Below are 21,946 nucleotides of genomic sequence, written 5' to 3' on the forward strand. Positions count from 1 at the left end.
AAATGAAGAGAAGACAACAAACTGTGCAAATACAATAATAAATAAATGAATGCATACATACATAAATAAACAGACAATAAATGAGATGAGGACTCCTTGACAGTGAGTCCATAGGTTGTGGGAACATTTCCATGTTGGTGCAAATGGAGTTATCCCTTTAGTTCAAGAGTCTGAGGTTTGAAGGGTAATAACTGTTCCTGAACCTGGTGGTTTGGGTTTTGAAAGAGCGCATCCTGTATCTCGGCTTGCCTACTTGTCTTCATGATTTTTAAAAAAAATATTTGTGCACAGGCACAAGTACAGGGTGGTCCCTTTACTTTGTTTCTCAATATCCTCCCCATTCTAGGGCCAGCATAGAATGTCCTCAGTGTTCAATAACCACACAGGCAGCAGCAACAACAAAACAAAATAAGACAACAGCAGCGAAACAAGTCCCCTTACCCCCCTCCCACCTCCTCTCACACACAGACAGCCCTTCAACCCCTGATTGGGCTGGCTCCGGGCCTCTGTTTTGGGTCTGGCCTCTTTATAAAAAAAAATCAGACCTCCAACCCCAAGCCCCTGGTCCAGACTTGTAGATTCAACCTTTAGGCTTTCTGCCTCTGGACTTGTTGACTTTGGTCTTCAACCTTCGGGCTTTTCTAATCTGTTTACATAGATTTTGGAAGGTAACCAATAACAGGAAAATGCTAGAACTCTCATACCTCTTTGCAAGGGTCAAAACAATGCAGTCCTTCAATTTTAAATCTTTACTGGCCTGGTGTTTTTCTTTCTATTAAAGGTTCTTTGTGAATGTAGGTTGTTTAGTAGTATAATTTGCATATTCTCTGTAGTGTTGTAGCAAATAATATTTCTACAGTATCAGGGAGGAGGCAATGTAGCATCCTTGCCAGGACCACCAGACACAAAAACATTTACTGTACTTTCCCCCAAGCAGTAAGGCTAATCAACACTTCCATCCACTAAGCCGCCCCACCACACTCCCAACCACCACTATTCTATCATTTCCTGGCTGAGTCACTTTATGTACAGGCATTCCTGTGCCTAGCATTAGGCACTTACAATCAATCTATGTATACACAGTAAGCTATTTTATGTATTTATATTTATTGTGCTTTGTATTTTATTTTATATATTTTTATTGTGCTTTGTTCTTTTTTGTGTTGTATTGCATCTGGAGTAACAATTGTTCTTTATATTTGTGTACAGTATTGGAAATGGCACTAAACAATCTTTTATCTTGAGAGCTAATGGTCACACATCTGTATACTGGAAGAAACATGCATTTATTATATTTTTCTTGAAAGAATATGGAGATAATCTATTATTGATGCATTGGTACCTCAGTTAGCATTGGTGTTGTGTACATGGGGATTTGAATGTTCATTGAATCAGCTCTACAACTGTGTCCTCACTGGCTCAGTGGATGCGGAAGATTTACTGTGTTCAAGATGTTGTCTGATACACTACTGAGCTGGCAGGTTTTGATTTTTTTTGGGCTAAGAGTGCAGTAGAAAGTAGTGAGCTCTGGAGAGCACTAATCTGGTACCACGGTCTCCGTGTCTTGTTTGTTTGCTTTGCTGAGTGCATCTACTTCCATAGAAGATTGCAAAGATTTGGCACTATATCCAAAACACTGACAAACTTCTGTAGATGTGTGGTGGAGAATATATATCCTGGTGTGGAAACACCAATGGCCTTGTACAGAAGAGCCTATAAAAGTAGTGGATTCTTTATAAGAAATGCTACATTTACAATGTTTAAGTGGACTAATAAAGCAGATATTTATTCTTCCAAGTAGTATTTGCTTGTCACTTATTAGCTTTCATGACTTTAATATTAGACAATACATTCAAAGTTCAAGGTAAAATTATAATCAAAGTATATGTATCACTATGTACAGCCCAGAGATTCATTTTCTTGGCAGACATACACAGTAAATCCAAGAAATGCAATAAAATCAATGAAAGACTGCATCCAACAGGGCAGAGAAACAACCAATGTGCAAATGACAACAAACTAAGCAAATGTAAAAGAGAAACAATATAATAATAAATAAATAAATAAATAAATAAATATCAAGAAAATGAGCTGAAGAGTCCTTGAAAATGGGTCCATAGGTTGTGGGAGCAGTTCAGTGATGGGGCAAGCAAAGTTATCCACTCTTGTTTAAGAGCCTGGTCGTTGAGGGGTAATAGCTGTTCCTTAAACTGGTAGTGTGGGGCCTGAGGCTCCTGTACCACCTTCTTGAAGGCTGCAGCGAGAAGAGAGCATGTTTTGGATGGTGCGGGTCCCCGATGATGGATATTCCTTTCCTCCGATAGTGTTCCATATAGATGTGCTCAATTGTGGGGCTCAGTTTACCCACAATAGACTGGGCTGTATCCACTACTTTTTGTAGGCTTTTCCATACAAGGGTGTTGGTGTTTCCATACCAGGATATATATTCTCCACCATACATCTATAGAAGTTTGTCAAAGTTTTAGATGTCGTGCTGAATCTTCACAACTTCTAAGGAAGCAGAGGCACTCATTCATTCATTCATCTTCACATTTGAGTTTGGTTTCCTATCTGTTTAACAGTAAACGGATTCCTTGCATGCCTCTAGAGCACCATCAAGTGGCTGAATATCTTGAGCTTATCTCCTGGATCAACTTAGTCACCCATGTAATGCCATACGAATACAGCTAAAGAAGTTAAATTTCCCAGAATAATGCAGTGGGGACACGAACATCTTCAGCTTACTGGTTCATTGGCTAACAAACACCCATTTACACTGATTCTTTTCTAATCTCCACTTTCCTTGCAAATTCCTCCAGATTCAACAACTCACCTACACAGCTGAAGTAATTTGGGATTAAATTCATACATCCTTGAGATGTGGGAGACCATAAAACATAGGAGCAGAATTAGGCCATTCGGCCTATCAAATCCGCCATTCCATCCTGGCTGATTTATTTTCCCTCTCAACACTGTTCTCCTGCTTTCTCCCTGTAACTTTTGACACCTTTACTGATCAAGAGTGTATTAATCTGCTTTAAATATAACCAATGTCTTGGGTCTCCACAACTGTGTGTGGCAATTAATTCCACGGATTCACCCACTCTCTGGCTACAAAAATTCCTTTTCATCTCTGACATCTTTGTATTCTGATGCTGTGCCCTCTGGACCTTGAATCTCCCACTAATGGAAACATCCTCTGAAAGTCCACTCTATCTGGGTCTTTCAATATTTGGTAAGTTTCAATGAGATCTCGTCCTTTTTCTTCTAAACTCCAGCAAATATTTATGCCTTGGGTCGTTTACTGCTCCTCATACATGAACCCACTCATTCTCAGAAATCTCCTCCTCCTCCGGGGAAAAGCTAGAGCATCTGGAGAAAGCCCGTGCAGTGAAAAAGAGAATGTACAAGCTCTACACTAACATTGTCAGAGGTTGGGATTGTCGTGGTTTCTCGTGCCCCACAAACGACCAGGAGACGCAGAAGATTCTTCAAGAAGGGTTAAACTTTAATTTGCAAATCAAAGCTGAGACTGTCATTGAGCTAGTCGCTGATTGCCCACCGATCCTTGTACATAGCATTTTTTATAGCAATCTACTGGTTTAGTTGCGTTAGCATATCCAATCGGTCTACAGTTGCATATCACAAGTACATCCGCCACTATTGTTTCTACCCATTGACTTAATCATGTTCTAATCAACATCTCTTAGCTACCTCATTAACACACCATTATAATCTACATCTCTTAGGTAGCCTCATTAACACCCCATTATTTTCTACATTCTTAAGATTTCATTCTCCTACTAAATTGGATACATGCATAGCAAATAGCAAGCTCAAAGCTGACTACATAGTTTTGGTTACACAGCAAACAATGCAACTTTTATACTCCCAATAGGATTCAAACTGGGTTACTGGAGCTATGCACTAGTTCCACCACATTGCAGTTAGTTATCTGGCACGCAATGTGAACCTTATGTATGAGATGATTCTATGAGTTGCTCAATCTTCATGTAAAATTTCACGACAGCTGTATAGCTTTCTTTTTATTGATGCAATCATTGCATTGGCCTATCACAAGTTTTCTGTAAATTATTTTCAGAGATTACATTGCCCCATTAATATGTCCCTTTTTCCATTAAAAGTACCTTTCTGGGACTCGTTTCCAGGCCAGAAATTTTTTCTTTGTATCTTAACATTTTTAATGCTAGAGTCATTCATAGAACTCTAGCCTATTACTTGTTGCATGTTCAAAAATATCATATTGAATCTTAGTCCTATTGATATGGGTGAGTTCATGGTGAAGTCATTTGAGGCCACCTTTAAGAATACTCATCCCAATTATATAATAGCTTTTAAAAAATATTTGTCATGGCTTTACACAATGACTGGGGCTCTAAGCAGTTACAAAGTAAAGGCTCAAAGCATGGGCTAATAAACCAGAATTTGAGGAATTGTTTGATATGGAGAGTATATCTTTTGAGTGTGTTTTGTTCCTGACTTTCCTATACCATTTTTTAAACCACATAAACTTGTCTACCATTATTCACTGCTGTTGTCTTGAGCTTTCAAGCTTATGCATTTTCTTTCCATAGCCCGTGTTGTTACTGATGAGTCAATTTCTACCCATATCCTTTTATCCTTTTTGAACCAATTCCCTGGCTCTTTACACCATTTCCTTCTGGATCTTTCCAAGGGTGATGTTTGGCCATGTCACTTTCAGAATACTGAATTTATTTGCCCTTTGTACGATTTGGCAGTTGTTTCCTTACCTCTCTACCTCTTGATTATTCAGCTTCTAATAAGATTTTCCTGAGTATAATTCTAGTCATTCTATATCAAAACAAGAGATTTTCCATATGTTAGAAGTCTTGAGCAACACACAAAATGCTGGAGGAACGCAGCAGGTCAGGCAGCATCGATGAAGAGGAAAACAGTTTGTGTTTCAGACTGAGGCCTTTCATCAGGGATCCTGAAGGGTCTCATGCCAAAAAATCAACTGTTTATTTTTCTTCATCTGTAGTTCTCATTGTTGCTGTTCGTTGAGGAATATAGAACTAAAGAATTCAAATGTATAACTGGCTCAGTTATCCATCACCAATCGGGTTGATCAATTTATATTTATCTTTATATTTACCTTGATCTTTGCAAAAACTACTCAACAGCAATTAGCTTTTATATATTTAGTGTAGGAAAAAGTGCCAAGTGAATGCTCTGCAGAGTTTGACAAGGTTACGTAGAGGGAAGAGTCCGAGTAGGCTTTAAAGATTAGCTTTATTTGTCACATGTATGTTGAAACTACACTGAAGTGTGATGTTTGCATCAATGACCACCACTGTTTGAGGGTTGTGCTGCCAACATAGCATGCCCACACTAGCCCTAATCCATACATCTTTTACAATGAACCTGAGCTCAGGAGGAAACCCACAGGTCAGGGGAAAGTACAGGCTCCTTGGAGACAATGGTAGGAATTGAACCCAAATCACTGTGAAGTATTACGCTAACCACTACGGTACTGTGTCACACTAATGTCATTGAACAGCAAGTGACTGCTGCACTTGTAGCATGGATCTTACTTGCCAACATGTTGCCTAATTATATTGCATGGATTATATGCAGAGGAATTTTGAATAAAGTTCAAAGTAAATTTATCACCTAAGTAAGTATATGTCTCCATATATTACATTGAGATTCATTTTCTTTACAAGCATTTATCAGAAAATAAAGAAATAGAGTAGAATTTCTGAAAAAACTATAGATAAACAAAGATTGACAAACAACCAAAGTGCAAAGGAAGACAAATTTTGCAAATATAAAAAAAGTAAATATATAATACTGAGAACATGAATTGTAGAGTTATAGAAAGTTAGTCTACAGATTGTGGAATCAGGAAGTAAGTGAAGTTATCCCTTCTGGTTCAGGAGCCTGATGATTGTAGAGTAATAATTGTTACTGAACCTGGTGGTGAGGGACCCAAGGTTCTCTACCTCCTGATAGCGAAAAGAGAGCATGGCCTGAACGGTTGGGGTCTTTGATGATGGGTGCTGCTTCCTTGTAGATGTACTCATTGTTGGGGTTGTTTTTGTCTCTGATGGATTGGGGTGTATCCATCAGTGGACTTTACCATTCACAGGCACTAATGTTTCCATACCAGGCTGTGATGCAACCAGATAAGATCCTCTCCATTGTCCATCTATCAAAGTTTATGAAAGTTTTAGATGACCTGCTGAATCTACGCAAACTTAGAAGTGCAAATAGAGTTGGATTGCAATTAAAAATGACACCTCCATATCTAATTTTTTAATGGAGGGAAGGTTAATGAAGCAGTTGACTTTGGTTGACTTTTGCCCCCTTTTATCTCCCCCCACCCCCAAAACTCTCCTAAGGAACTCTTGCAGCAACACCCTAGGTCTGGATTGATTGACTTCTAAAAATCTATGGCCATTTTCCTCTTTGCAAAGGTGATTCCAACCATTGCAATGTTTCTCCATGTTGCTACATTTTGGCAAACTGCCATTGTGTCACTTGTGGAATTTGATCTTTGGTCAATGTTTTGACCAAGATTGTGGTCTGGATGTGTATGATGCTGGCAAAGTTTAAGATTGGCATTTGGGGGGAGAAGTAAGAAATGTTTAAACTCGAGAGATTTATGAAGAATGAGTGGAGAGAAATTGTTTTGTCTAATTTAAGTAAGCAGAAGTGAAATGAAGCAAAATGTTTTGTGAAATATGTGGCTGGGATTTGAAAGGACTTTGTAAAATACAGATGCAGTTGTGGCCTTTGTTAGGGGAAATGTATACATGCATACAATGTTGATAACTTGCGAGTGTGTATGGGAAGTGTGTGTATGTGGGGGTGGCGATGCGGTGGAGGATGTGATTAAAAGGATTGCTCTTCAAAAAAAACTTGAAGTATTTTTTCTGTGCCACTTCTGTGTCTCAATTCTAAATGCATTCACTACATATGTATGCTATGTACAGAATCTACAGAAGATCTTGAATTCTGGGAAGTGTAGGAATGAATAAAAGGAATTTTTATTTTCTTAGTATTATTGGCTCTTTATTATGCAGATCAGTTTACAAACTCTGTTTCTACTTAATTTGTGGAACCATGTGATTCTTTTGTTTTAATCCCACTTGCTTGTTTTTATGGTTATGTAAAATATATTGTCTTTTATTGAATTGTGGATAAATGTATTCTTGGTAAAGTTATGTTGAAGCCTTTTATCGTGACAGATCATTCTAGCAATAACTTGTCCAGATCCTTTTTTGGTATTCAGCAGTGATGGAATTGGAAATATGCATTGCAGTTGAAATGTCCTGTCTGTTATACAGTCTCTGGCAGTTGTTGCCTTAAAAAAGATTAAATATTCATGATGTAATGCATTGGGCTGTCGTAAAGAACACATTGCCACAGTGCTGATGATTGAACCAGGGCAATAAATAGGTAAATTGGCTATTTTAAATTCAAATGTTAATGTTATTTTAAAAACAAGCATGAAAGTTTGCAATCCTGAAGAGAATCATGAATATGTATGTATTACAAAATTTATCTTTCTTCTAATAGCTAAGATGTTTAAATTCTGCCTGACTTTTACTTTGTCAGTAGATGAAGTTGGGTTCCATTTGATCTGCTCTGTCTTCACTTGTCTTTAGAAGTTTCCGTAATTGTTTTTGGAAATGATGGATTGCTCACATTTGACATGCTATTTTTAGAGTCTGAGAATCTACTGCTCATTAACTTAATTTTAGCCACTGACATCTTATTTACTAGCCACAGTAGAAACTAAATAATCATTTAAAAAAAAGCCTGCTGATTGTAAACATGTACTGGAATAGCTAAAAATTAAGAACTTTAGTATGTGACCTTGTGATGTAATTGTTTTTTAATGCTTTTTAAGCAATAGAAGTATTCATTGCTTATTGTTCAATAAAGCTTTAGGGATCAGCTCTTTATAAATATATACATACTAAATGTATCTAACAACTTAAGTATTGCTAGATATTGGGGTGGCATGGTAGCGTAGTGATTAGTACAAAGCTTTACGGTACAAGCGGCCTGGGTTCAATTCCCACTGTTGCCTTTAAAGAGTTTGTATGTTCTCCCCATGACCTTGTGGATGTTCCTGTTTTCTCCCACAGTCCAAAAATGTACCAGTTGGTAGGTTAAATGGTTATGGTAAATTGTTCTGTGATTAGGCTCTCATTAAATTGGGAGATTGCTGGGCTGCGTGGCTCAAAGGGCTGGAAGGGCCAATTCCGTGTGGCATCTCAATAAATAAATATGGATAAACATATAAGCTCAGTAGCCACTTTATTAAGTACACCTGCTCGTTATTGCAAATATTTAATCAGCCAATCATGTGGTAGCAACTTAACTTAGGCAGACTGGTCAAGAAGTTCAGTTGTTGTTCAGACCAAACATCAGAATGGGGAAGAAATGTGATCTAAGTGACTTTGACTGTGGACTGATTGTTGGTGTATCTCAGAAACTGCTAATTTCCTTTGATTTTCATACACATCTCTAGAATTTACAGAAAATGGTGTAGAAAACCCCCCAAAAAATTCAGTGAGCAGCAATTTTTTTGGTAAATATTTAATTAAGTTTTACTATAATCAGGAGCTATACATTAAACAAACCGATCTAACAAAGGTTATGCTTATCCAGTTTTGCAACAAAATGTAAACCATAACAAACCATCAAAAGCCATTCAATGACTTCAGTGTTCTAGTTCAACACTAGTCAGGTCACACCATGTTCCTTTCTTTGAAAATAAGTAATAAGAAAATTGCAAATAATTATTGAAACTATCTGGTGTATATGTTTTGGTATTTTGTGTTCAGTGAGCAGCAATTCTGTGGCAAAAACGCCTTGTTTAATGAGAGAGGTCAGAAGAAAATAGCCATACTGGTTCAAGCTGACAGGAAGGCAGCAGTAACTCAAATAACCACTTGTTACAATAGTGGTGTGCAGAAGAACACCTCTGAACTTTGAAGTATATGAGCTACAGCAGTAGAAGACCATACCGAGTTCTACACCTGGATGCAAAAAAAATGGCCACTGAGTGTAGATATAGTTAGATATTTACTTAAATTGTTAGATATAATTTGTGTATTAAGTTCATCTCACGTTCTTGATATTTATTTCTTGTTAATTTATTATTAATGTTTCTTCTCTGTATTTACAGAATTTGTTGTCTTTGGTACACTGGTTGAACACCCAAGTTGCTGTGGTCTTTAAATGTTTCTATTAGGGTATTTATTTTATTATGTAGTTATTGAGTATGCCTGCAGGAAAATGAATCTCAGGATTGTATATGGTGACAATGTGCTTTGATTATAAATTTACTTCAAACTTTTTAGAAACCAAGTACTAGAGAACAGCAAGAATAAACGACCTTGAAGAAAGCTGTTCATCAAGAAATTTTATTTTGATGAATGCCTTCATGGGCATTAAGCACCAGTGATGTACGATAATTGAGAGGAGGGCAAGCACACAATACATTGAAGTATTGTCACAAATTGCAAAGAAGAAAAAAATCTCTTATCTTGACCAACTTTTACATCAGAAACAAGATTTTGGGCTACACATTTAAGATTTCAATATATCAATAAATTAATTAAAAATTACATAATTTTTGTTTAAAAAATCATGGAAGTTTAAAATAATTATTGTGGCAGTTATATTCTGTGTATGAAATGAGTTTCTGTCATTTGATTTAAAAAGGTTACCTGTATTCATAAAGGTGTTGATTTTAACAATGAGAAAATGCGCTTGTCATTTTAGTGATTTTTAAAATGAATATTCTATTTGTAAGGACCTCAGAAGCATACCCTGGAGAGGAGTGAGCTATTACTGGTAGCAGTTCTGGGCTTCTACATTTAACTATGCACGTGATAACTCCAGTTACTAAATGTTGCCCAGTCTTCTTCCTAGGTAGTTCTTAGGAGGGAGATCAAGTTTGGTTTTGGAGTTCTGCAGTAACAGAGGCCAATATGCGAAGGGCCGATTCAAAGTTCAAACTAAATTTATTATCGAAGGATGTATATGACACCAAATAATATCCTGAAGTTTATTTTCTTGCTGGCATTTGCAGTAGAACAAAGACATGTAATAGAATAAATTAAAAATTACACACAGAGACTGACAAATTGTGCAAATACAAAAAGAAAAAAGTAATAATAAATATACAAGTAAATAAATAATACTGAGAACATGAGTTGTAGGGTCCTTGAAAGTGAGTCTTTAGGTTGTGTTGTAGTGTGTGAAGATGCTGGTTCAGGAGCCTAATGTTTGAGGGCTAATAAGTGTTTGTGAACTTGGTGGTCCTGTACCTCCTTCATGATGGTCTTAGTGAGAAGAAATCATGTCTTAGATAGTGAAGGTCCTTGGTAATGAATGCTGCATTCTTGTGGCAGTGTGCCATGTAAGTTGTTGCATATTCGTGCTGTACAGCGTCAAGATTTTAACACCAATCTGAATGTTCTTCCTCTGCTTTGAGTGGTCATGGACCAAGAGTTCATGAGAGTCAGTGGGCCTCTTTTGCTTTAAGAGAACTTGGAGGACATCGTTGAATCTTCTTTGTCCTGTTTGATTACAGATTGATGACTGCAATTGTTTATACTTTTGCAGTCATTGCATTTTAGAATCCTGGGAATATGGCATCATCACATCTACTTTTCTATTTTAAAATAATAATTCTGAAATATTTGATGTAATAATGAAAGGTTTTATATAGATGTACCTACAAATTTCTCTGTTTCTGCTTTGATCAGCTAATACTGACGATCTGTGTGAGGGCAGGGGAAGTCAGTCATAAGTGTCAGATGAGTTAATTTGTGGGATGGTTTACCTTTCTACAATGCAAACTTTCTACTTCTTAGCCCTGTGGCTAATTTGTATAGTAATACCTAACAATGGGCAAAACACTTCTTGCTGGTGGTGTGTAATGTGCCTGACATTGCTTTGTTTACCACTAATTACTCTTTGTCAAGAGGTTAAGAGATTAGCTTCATTTGTCACATGTACATCAGAACATTGAAATTAACAGTGAGGTACATCATTTGCGTCAAATCAAATTAATGAGGATTTTGCTGGGGCTGGGGGGCAGCCCACAAGTGTTGCCATGCTTCCAGCGCCAACTCACAACTGTAATTCCAACATCTTTGGAATGTGGAGGATACCAGAGCACCTGGAGAAAACCTATGCTATTGTGGAGAGAATGTACGAACTCCTTACAGATGGTGACGAGAATCATACCCTGATCTTACAGCTGGAACTGTAATGGCGTTGCTCTAACCTTTCTGCTACCTTGACATCCACCATATTTTTCACTCGTGCTGTATTCTTATCCATCAAGAATAAAGAAATTGTCTTTGTACCTAATAATATATTTAAATTTTGCAATGTTTCCTTGCACTTTCAAACAAAGAATTTTAAAAAATATGAAAAACGTATTTCAAGACACACAAAATGTTGGAGGAACTCAGCAGGTTAGGCAGAATCCTGAGTTCCTCCGGCCTTTTTTATATGTTGCTTTGGGTTTCCAGCAGAACTTGTCATGTTTACAAAAAAATATATACTAAGTTTAGAGTCAGTTGTTAAACTATGTAAATTATAATTGTAAAATGTTAAATTATTACAATCCAAGGCCTATGTATTATTTGAAAACTGTTCTGATGTTTATTTACATTGTGCTGAATAGCTTTTACTGTTTGCTACTATTGGGATATCTCAATTTGCAAAACATGTAAAAGGTTAGTATCCGATTGGTTGATTAAGTGTTCCCTTGGTGTTATTCTGTTTGTAATTCAGAGTGCTAGAGATTGGAAGTTTAATGCAAACTGCAGTTGATTCTTACACCAGATCTGATATGTGATTTGAAAAAAAAAGTTGTTAGTATTATTGAGAGGTATGCAGTGAAAGTGGGCTTATGAAATTGGATCACATCTGAGTAGCAAGCAGGCAAAGCTCATTTCAATCATGTTAAACTAGATTCACTGATAGTTTATAAAAAATAGCAGGAAAATACCTGGAAGATGTACAGTTTTTGGCCTGTGGTAAACATGGTGTAAAGTTTTTGAAATCATTACTGCTCAGAAACATTGCACCTGTTTCTGAAATGCAAGACAAGCACATGAGCTCCAAAGTTTTTGATGGAAAGAAGCTACTCATTCATATAGTGGAAATACAGTGGCAGGTATTTCTGGGAATAATGCAGAAGGTGCAGGATCGGTTCATTCCAAAGAGGAAGAAAGATCCTAAGGGGAGTAAGGGGCGGCCGTGGCTGACGAGAGAAGTAAAGGACAGTGTAAAAATAAAAGAGAAGAAGTATAACATAGCAAAGATGAGAGGGAAACCGGAGGACTGGGAAGCTTTTAAAGAGCAACAGAAGATAACAAAAAAGGCAATACGCCAAGAAAAAATGAGGTACGAAGGTAAACTAGCCAAGAATATAAAGGAGAATAGTAAAAGCTTCCTTAGGTATGTGAATAGCAAAAAAATAGTTAAGACCAAAATTGGGCCATTGAAGACAGAAACGGGTGAATTTATTATGGGGAACAAGGAAATGGCAGACGAGTTGAACAGGTACTTTGGATCTGTCTTCACTAGGGAAGTGGCCAAAGGAACTAGGGTAAAGGATGAACTGAAGGAAATTTATATTAGGCAAGAAACATTGTTGGATAGACTGTTGAATCTGAAGGCTGATAAGTCCCCGGGACCTGATGGTCTTCATCCCAGGGTACTTAAAGAGGTGGCTCTAGAAATTGTGGATGCATTGGTAATCATTTTCCAATGTTCTATAGATTCAGGAACAGTTCCTGCTGATTGGAGGGTGGCTAATGTTGTCCCACTTTTCAAGAAAGGAGGGAGAGAGAAAACAGGGAAAGATGCTGGAGTCATTTATAAAAGAGGAAATTATGACACATTTGGATAGCAGTAGAAGGATCAGTCTGAGTCAGCATGGATTTATGAAGGGAGAATCATGCTTGACTAATCTTCTGGAGTTTTTTGAGGATGTAACTATGAAAATGGACAAGGGAGAGCCAGTGGATGTAGTGTACCTAGACTTCCAGAAAGCCTTTGATAAAGTCCCACATAGGAGATTAGTGGGCAAAATTAGGGCACATGGTATTGGGGGCAGAGTACTGACATGGATTGAAAATTGGCTGGCTGACAGGAAACAAAGAGTAGCGATTAACGGGTCCCTTTCGGAATAGCAGGCTGTGACCAGTGGGGTACCGCAAGGTTCGGTGCTGGGACCACAGTTGTTTACAATATACATTAATGATTTAGATGAAGGGATTAAAAGTAACATTAGCAAATTTGCCGATGACACAAAGTTGGGTGGCAGTGTGAAATGTCAGGAGGATGTAATGAGAATGCAGAGTGACTTGGACAGGTTGGGTGAGTGGGCAAATGTATGGCAGATGCAGTTTAATGTGGATAAATGTGAGGTTATCCACTTTGGTGGCAAGAACAGGAAGGCAGATTACTATCTAAATGGAGTCAAGTTAGGAAAAGGGGAAGTACAATGAGATCTAGGTGTTCTTGTACATCAGTCAATGAAAGCAAGCATGCAGGTACAGCAGGCAGTGAAGAAAGCTAATAGCATGCTGGCCTTTATAACAAGAGGAATTGAGTATAGGAATAAAGAGGTCCTTTTGCAGCTGTACAGGGCCCTGGTGAGACCCCACCTGGAGTATTGTGTGCAGTTTTGGTCTCCAAATTTGAGGAAGGACTTTCTTGCTATTGAGGGAGTGCAGTGTAGGTTCACAAGGTTAATTCCCGGAATGGCGGGACTGTCATATGTTGAAAGTTTAGAGCGACTGGGCTTGTATACACTGGAATTTAGAAGAATGAGAGGGGATCTGATTGAAACATATAAGATTATTAAGGGATTGGACACACTGGAGGCAGGAAGCATGTTCCCACTGATGGGTGAGTCCAGAACTAGAGGCCACAGTTTAAGAATAAGGGGTAGGCCATTTAGAACAGAGATGCGGAAAAACTTTTTCACCCAGAGAGTGGTGGATATGTGGAATGCTCTGCCGCAGAAGGCAGTGGAGGCCAAGTCTCTGGATGCATTCAAGAGAGAGTTAGATAGAGCTCTTATAGATAGCAGGGTCAAGGGATGTGGGGAGAGGGCAGGAACGGGGTACTGATTGTGTATGATCAGCCATGATCACAGTGAATGGTGGTGCTGGCTAGAAGGGCAGAATGGCCTACTCCTGCACCTACTGTCTATTGTCTATAAATACAGTATTAACAAATATGAAGAAATATCCATTCCTGAATGTGGTATTAAATTTGCAGAATCTGAGCTTTACCATGTAAAATCAGGCTGCTTTCTACATTGTATGATTTGTGGAATAAGGGAAAACATTTTTCCTCTTTCTCCATCTCGTGCTAAATTGTAATACTGCCTTCAGCCAGGTACTCCATTTCCAGATGAATTTTTCTATCTGCTAATTGCTTCCCATAGTCTTTGTCAAAGCTGGAGACAAACCACAGTCTTAGGCCAGATCCCCATCACGCTTCCTCGCCGTGGCATCTGATTGGCAACTGAAAGTCGATCTTGGTAAGCAATTAAAGTTCCCTGACTTCATCGCATCATCATCCCCGAGGCCTGACATGGTCATTCTGTCAGAAACCTTGAAGCAGGTGGACACGGTAGAACTGACGGTTCCTAGGAAAGACTGGATTGAGGAGGTAAACACAAAGTACACTGCAGATGCTGTGGTCATGCTGTATGTCTTGGATTGAGGAGGTGTTTGAATGTAAGAAAGCCAAATACCAGCAGCTGGTAGAGCAGTGCCAGAGACAGGGGAGGAGAGCACAATGTGAGCCTATAGAGTTGGGTTGTAGAAGTTTTGCTGGCTGCTCGCTGCGCAGAACCTGCTTTCTCATAAGAAAATTAGAACATAAGAAATAGGAGCAGGAGTAGGCGATCTGGCCCATTGAACCTGCTCTGCCATTCAATAAGATCATGGTTGATCTGGCCATGGACTCACCTCCACCTACCTGTCTTTTCCACGTAACCCTTAATTCTCCTACTGTGCCAAAATCAATCCAACCTTGTCTTAAAATTATTGACTGAGGTAGCCTCCACTGCTTCATTGGGCAGAGAATTCCACAGATTCACCACTCTCTGGGAAAAGCAGTTCCTCCTCATCTCTGTCCTAAATCTACTCCCCTGAATCTTGTGATGCTATATCCCTAGTTCTAGTCTCACTTATCAGTGGAAACAACTTTCCTGCCTCCATCTTATCTATCCCTTTCATAATTTTATATATTTCAATAAGATATCCTTTCATTCTCCTTGGCATATGGCAGCTGCAAAGAAGTGAGCTATCTGGATCATCATGGAGGCTGCTATGTGAGCCTCCAGGTAGCTATAGATCAAGAGATGTGACCCGTGGATGAGTGCTGTTGGAACACAACCCCATGGACTGTGGATGAGAGTGATGTTGAAAGACCTGAAACAGCTGATAAGGTTACAAGTTACATCACTGGTGGTCTGTCCCAGTGGACAGGATGTACTACGATGTAGCTCAGCATCTGTCCTCCAGTCATATCTCTTCCCAGGACCTCTCAAAGGGCCATTGTTAGTGACCTGAATTTGAAACTCCTGCACAGACAAGCTATTCAGTATCATATGGACTATTGGCTTGTTTGGGATTATTTCACTGCCTGACACTGTTGGATTTTAGACTAATAATTCTCTGCTCCTTGGAACATATTTCAATTGTCCTCAGTAAAGGGGTCAAACCGATTTTGCCACAGTGCTGCACCTCCATGTTCAGCTTGAAGTTATTCTGCCTTAAACCACCTTATCTCAGTGGGCATTAAAGATTGCAATGGCACGATCATAAAGCAAGAAGATTTCTTATGGAATTATTCAAAGAATATGCTGAAATTATCTGTTTGGGTATTTGATTGCTGTTTGAGAGATCTTGCCGTCTCAATGGCTGCAATACTTCCCTGCAAGAGTACCTTTACTTTCTTTAAAGACATCTCAGTTAATAACAAAATTATCTTTGGGGACAGCGAGGGGTGGAGATTGTTGGAGAAAAGGTATTTGGAAGCTGGGTTCCAGGTACAAAAGGAGTGATGGAAGAAAATTTAGGTATAATTTTCAAAAGGGAGAGAGTTATATACTTGATATACAAAAAGCTGAAGAATAAAACAAGTCTGCAGGATTAATTGAGTAACTCTTTTCAAGGAGGCTGTACACAGTTGAGCTGTATCCTCTGTTAGCATTCTGTGATTGTGCATGCCCAGATATCTTAACAGTCAGGATTCTCATAGTATTTTAAATTTGGGAAGCAAGTAGATCTGGCACCTTGGTATACCTCTTCTCCGCCACTTTAGCTGGAACCTTCCTTTGCCTGCTTGCTGTAAATATGTCTAATATAATCTTGAAAAAGTTGCTGTCTTTTGAAAGTATGTATTGGAAGATTCATCACAAATTCTATATCTGAGACATTGACTATATACCTTTGGCTCCATAATATAAATTTACAAGTTAATCCTTTATCCATCTCTTTGTCATTATTATTTCTTTTGGTGGTAAATGTCAGACAGCACAGAAACTAACTCTTCCATGCTGACCAAGATGTCCATCTAAGTTAGTTCTATCCATGCACGTGTCCAGAGGTCTTTAAAATGTTATTGTACCTGCCTTGGTAACTTAGGCACCATCCTCTGCATGAGCAAGTTGCCCCTTAGGTCCTTGCATCTTCCTCCTCTCACATTAAACTTATGCCCTCTAGTTTTTGGTTCCCTTTTCATGGGTAAAAGACCATCTGCATTCACTCTATCTATCCCCCTCATGGTCAACCTTCGGTTTTCTATAAAGAAATAAAGTTAAAGCCTGCCCTACCACTTCCTATAACGTGGGCCCTTAAGTCCTGGCAACATTTGCTGTAAATAATCTTTGCTCTCTTTGCAGCTTAATTATGACAGGGCAGCAAAACTCCAGGAGGAGCCTCACCAACATCTTGTACACTTGCAACATAACATCCCAATTCTTGTACTCATTGCCCTGACTGATGAAGACAAATGTGTTAAAATCATTTTCCCAGCCCTGTGTACTTGTGACTTGTACTCCTAGCTCCCTTTATTCTCTAACACTCCCCAGAATTAAGTCCAACCTTGATTTGACTTTACTTACACTTAACTGAGTTGATTCCTTTGCCATTCCTCGGCCTACTAATCTAGCCGATCAAGATCCCTGTAATTTTTGACTACCTATGATACCACTTATTTTGGTGTTACCAGAAAGGTTGCTAACTATTCTTGTATGTTCTCACCTAAATAATTTATATAAACGACAAGCTGCAGTGAGCCTTGAATTGATCCCTGTGTACAGTCAGAAGAATAGTCTTCCACCATCACCCTCTGCTTCTTACTATCAAGCCAATAATGTGTCCAGTTAGGTAGTTCTCCCTGGATTTCATGTAGGCCTTTGTCAAAGGCCTTGCTAAAGTCCATATATACACTCTAATAGATCTGTTCCTTTGGTAGCTTTTCTTTGTAAATTTAAGTATCCAAAATGTTATGATATGTATGCTGTCCACTTCAAGTCTTGCGTAATGATTATATTCCCCCTTGCTACCACAGTGTTGGTTGTTGGTCTTCTGATCCTGAAAACTACACTGTGTCCTTTGGGTGCTCCACTTTTCTTCCACAACCCAGACATGTGGTTAGGGTTAATGAGTTGTGGGCATGGTATGTTGGTGCTGGAAGCATAGCGACACTCATAGGCTGCCTCGCTGATTTGATGCAAATGACACATTTCACTGTATGTTTTAATGTACATGTGACAAATAAAGCTAATTTTAATCTTTTACCTTTGATTTTTTTTGTGGTTAAATCTCTATGCAGCTTTGCTCTGTTTTATTTTTCCCTGAATTCTAACAATCTTAAGATTATCCCCCTCAAATTAAATTAAGCTCTTAGGTATGTAGCCTTTTGCAAGTTCACCTATTCCTTATGCTTTACCCTTGGTGACTATAACCATGAAAAATGCAACATTATTTCCATAACCTCATTACCCTTTTCCTTTTAAATATCCTCAAAATGCATCTCTTTCGTTCTATCTCCTTTTTTGTTGGTTTGTCATTCATGTTCTGCAATGTCTCTGAAGAAGTTGTAGGTGTAGAGGAAAAATGAATCTGAAATTTTTAGTTGGTTATGTTGGATTATGTGTCTTAACTGCATTCACGAGACTTAAAACATTTAGCATTGGATATATTCTGTGAAGTTGTCTCAAGTTGGGATGGAAAAAAATCTCATCAGATTCAGTTACTGCTCAATATAAACCCTTGTCCTTCATCATAACCTTTATGTAATGTCGGGAGTGCTCACATCTATTTATGATCAAGATAGCATTCTCCTAGCCACTGTGAAGAAGTCTCAAGAACATGCAGTCCACTCATTATTTGTTGCGGCCACCAAAAACCCAAGTACTGTATTATTTTCATTAAAATACTAACTGCTTTGTTAAATTTTGTCTGTACTATGACAAAATTTAGGTTGCAATTTACATAGACTGCCCTGTCAATTGTGTTTGTGTCTTTTATTGGAATTTAGCCTCAAGTTGTAATTGAGTCTGTTAATGCTTTTAAAAAGAACTAATACTATATAATTGATAGATGAAAGTATGGTTATAAAAGATATGCTAGTCAAATATCAAAGATGTATTGTATAATGTAATAACAAATTTTAGTTGTAAAATCTGTATTAATCCAATATTTTAAATATAAATGATTACTGCCTAAAACAAGGCGTGGCCAGTAACGTTTCCTGACATTTTCTCTCTTCATTGGCATTGGCATTGAGCTTTATTATCATTAAGTTTTAAGTAATTAAATACTTACTTTTGATATGAATGCATTTAGAATAATTTTTTAAAGATATTTTAAATTTGTTAACTGAATATTGCTAGTTTTAACATTTTTAATTTCTGTTTGTGTGCAGGAGCATTCATGATGTATAAATTTTCTGGTGTACTTAGGCATGAAATTTAATGAAATCATTATTGTAATTTGTCCTGTGTTTAAGTTGAGACAAATGAGTTGAAAGTAGGTGGGATTTTACACTTTGAATTGGTAATGTTGGATGAAAATTTTTAGCAAATAGGAAATTGGGTTCTGTTTGGTATAGTGCAATCATTCTTGTTTTTGTTTTAATTTGGAATTTCAATTTGAAAAATTGTACAATAATAGTTGATAACATTTGTGATTTCATCCTCTTTGATTTTTAGCCATTTTATTCTGTCCTTCTCCCCCCCCACCCCCCAATACATGTTTAGTTCCTCTACCTATATGATGGTACACCACACAGAGAAATAACTGCACTTTAGGGGAAAGTTAACTCTTAATAGATAAGCTATCATAGCAGAATACAGATTGGATTTTTAAAATAGCTTTGACTTTTGAGGTCAAACTATGTTTTGGTTTTCCAGAAAGAGGTTTTAAAAATGCACAAACATATGGTTTAGAATATCCAAGTATAAATGTTAAGTAAAAATTGCATTGTTTAGGGAATGGCACATATTGGCATACAGGGCAATAAACCTCTAAGTATTGGAAGCATTGAAGGTAAAGAGGTAATAGATTACAGTGGGCAAGTCTGAAGTGCATGACAAGCATAGAAAATATCACATGCCTGTTTATTGGTAAACCTTCTGAATTCCAATCTCAAGGGACATAGCTGAGGAAACAGTATTTTTCTGAAGGAAACCATGCAGAATACACATGCTTCAATAGAGGAACATATACTTGTTTTTATTGTATTATTTATTTTGACTGACTGCCTTAGATTTGAAGACCTGTAATTAGTTTACAATGAGAATAGATTTTAGATCTTAGCATTGGTTCGGTTCAATTTTAGGTTAAACTCTTGGGTAAGTGAAAAGGGAAGTGAGAGTTTATAAAAGTTGTGTAATGCTGCATGTGCTTCAGTCTTCTGAACAATAATGCACAAGAACATCATTATAAACAATATGTGGTATATACTCTGCAAGTTCGTCAGTACTAGATAAGTTATTTTCTATCTAAATACTGACTAAAGAGTGGCAAGATGTTACAATAGTTGATTCAAGTCAACTATTAAGCCACTTTGTAAAATGAAGTTTTGATATTTTTAACATGGGTCAACTCCATTTTTGACTTGACTGATTTGTTGTGGAAAGCCTCTGGCTTTCTTTTGTGTCCTCTGTCCAGTGCTCTCTTGGTTAGCTTCCGACCTTCAATCCCATGAACCAACTAGCCATTAGATGGAGAAACTTCTATGTCACATGGAGATGTTGGTATTATACCTGCACCAGCACACCTTGATAGAGAGGCAAGCCCCCTTTAGTGTTGCAATGAGGATTTTGCCAGGAGTTATTATCTTTACTCTGTTGAATGTGGTCATTTTTAGATCTTGAATGAGTTGAGTTGTCATCAGAGTCATTCTTCAGACAATAGACATCTCGGGAGGAAGCATTTTCTGCTTGGCACTTCTAATTGAAGATACTTAACAGTAACATTTCAGCGTTCAGTGAAGATAGGAACCTTCCCAATTGTGTAATTGCCCAACTCTATTCGCAGTACTGTAGTACATGTAATTTAATATATTGCACTGTACTGTGGCCACAAAAAAAGTTCATGGCATACGTGAGTGAGTACACTAATGGTGTACTGCAGTTGTTAGGACCTTTGCTAGTGATATACCCTTAGTGCCAATTTATTAGGTATACCTGTACTACTTCTCTGCCTCGGCCTCCTCCTTTCCCTCTCCCTTCCCTCCTCCTCCTCTCCCTTCATCCTCCATAATGGTGGTTGGCAATTCAACTTAGAGATGCTCCTGATCATTAATGCAAATATCTAAACAACTAATTATGTGACAACCAGTCAACACGTAAAAACATGTAAACATGGTCAAGAGGTTCAATTGTTAAAACTAAATATCAGAGTGGGGAAGAAATATGGATCTAATTAACTTTGACCTTGAAATGGTTCTTGGTGCCCAAGGGGGTCATTTGACTATCTCAGAAACTGCTGGGATTTTAATGCTCAACAGTCTCTAGAGTTTACAGATAATAGTACAATAAAAATCCAGTAAACGGCAGTTCTGTGAGCGAAAATGCCTTGTTAATAAGAGAGGTCAGAGGAGAATGGCCAGACTGGTTCAAGCTGACAGAAAGATGACAGTAACTCAGATAACTTTCTACCATCAGGCAGAAGCTGGAACAGTCAGGATGCACAGTCAGGATGACAAACAGTTTCTACCCCCAGGCTATTAGGCTTCTGAACTCTCAGCTGCATCGTAGTCTATGTGTCACTGGTTATTCTGTTTTATTTATATTAATGCACTTTAGTTTGTTATTTATTTTTGTCATTCATCTGTAGATTTATCCTTACCTTCAGTAAGTTGTGTGTTAATGTGTTTTACACCCTGGTTTGAAGAAACGTCTCGTTTCTATATACATTATATACATATGTAGTTTAATCACAATAAACTTCACAATTTGTCTTGACTTGATTACGACAGTGGTGTGCAGAAAAGCATCTCTGAATGCACAACACTTTGAACCTTGATGTGGATAGGCTACAGCAGCAGAAGACTACACTAGGTTTTACTCCTGTTCTTAAAAAGTGGCCACTCAATGTCGATTAGATTAGTTCACATGTACATCAAAACATCAAAGCATACTAGAGTAATTACTTGATTATGAATGTAGAAGGGATGATGAGTAAGTTTATAATTGACATGAAAATTTGGCAATATTGCAGATAGTAAGGAAGATTGTGTAAGGCTACAGTGGTATACAGATCAAATGGAAAGTTGGACAGAAGTTGACAGATGGAACATAATCCTAGCAAATGCATTTTAGGAACAGATTGCAGCACTGAAAAACTTGGCTACAGAACTACTTGCTTCTCTAGCCAAGGTG

General features: G+C 37.9%; 1 protein-coding gene across 13 annotated transcripts in view; it reads left to right on the plus strand.

Moving 5' to 3' along the window:
• slc4a7 (solute carrier family 4 member 7) overlaps positions 1 to 21,946 on the plus strand; it is a 138,342-nt gene that overhangs the window by 24,607 nt on the left and 91,789 nt on the right. The window contains exon 1 of one of the 13 annotated variants that reach the window (XM_073024509.1): positions 7,432 to 7,532. The exons of the other annotated variants lie outside the window; for them this stretch is intronic. Coding sequence (XP_072880610.1) covers positions 7,497 to 7,532 — 36 coding nt within the window. The 5' untranslated portion in view covers positions 7,432 to 7,496. Of the gene's footprint in view, positions 1 to 7,431; positions 7,533 to 21,946 lie in introns of those variants that run through there. 13 annotated transcript variants of the gene reach the window in all.

This window comes from Hemitrygon akajei, chromosome 20, assembly GCF_048418815.1.
Source record: "Hemitrygon akajei chromosome 20, sHemAka1.3, whole genome shotgun sequence".
Taxonomy (NCBI): domain Eukaryota; kingdom Metazoa; phylum Chordata; class Chondrichthyes; order Myliobatiformes; family Dasyatidae; genus Hemitrygon; species Hemitrygon akajei.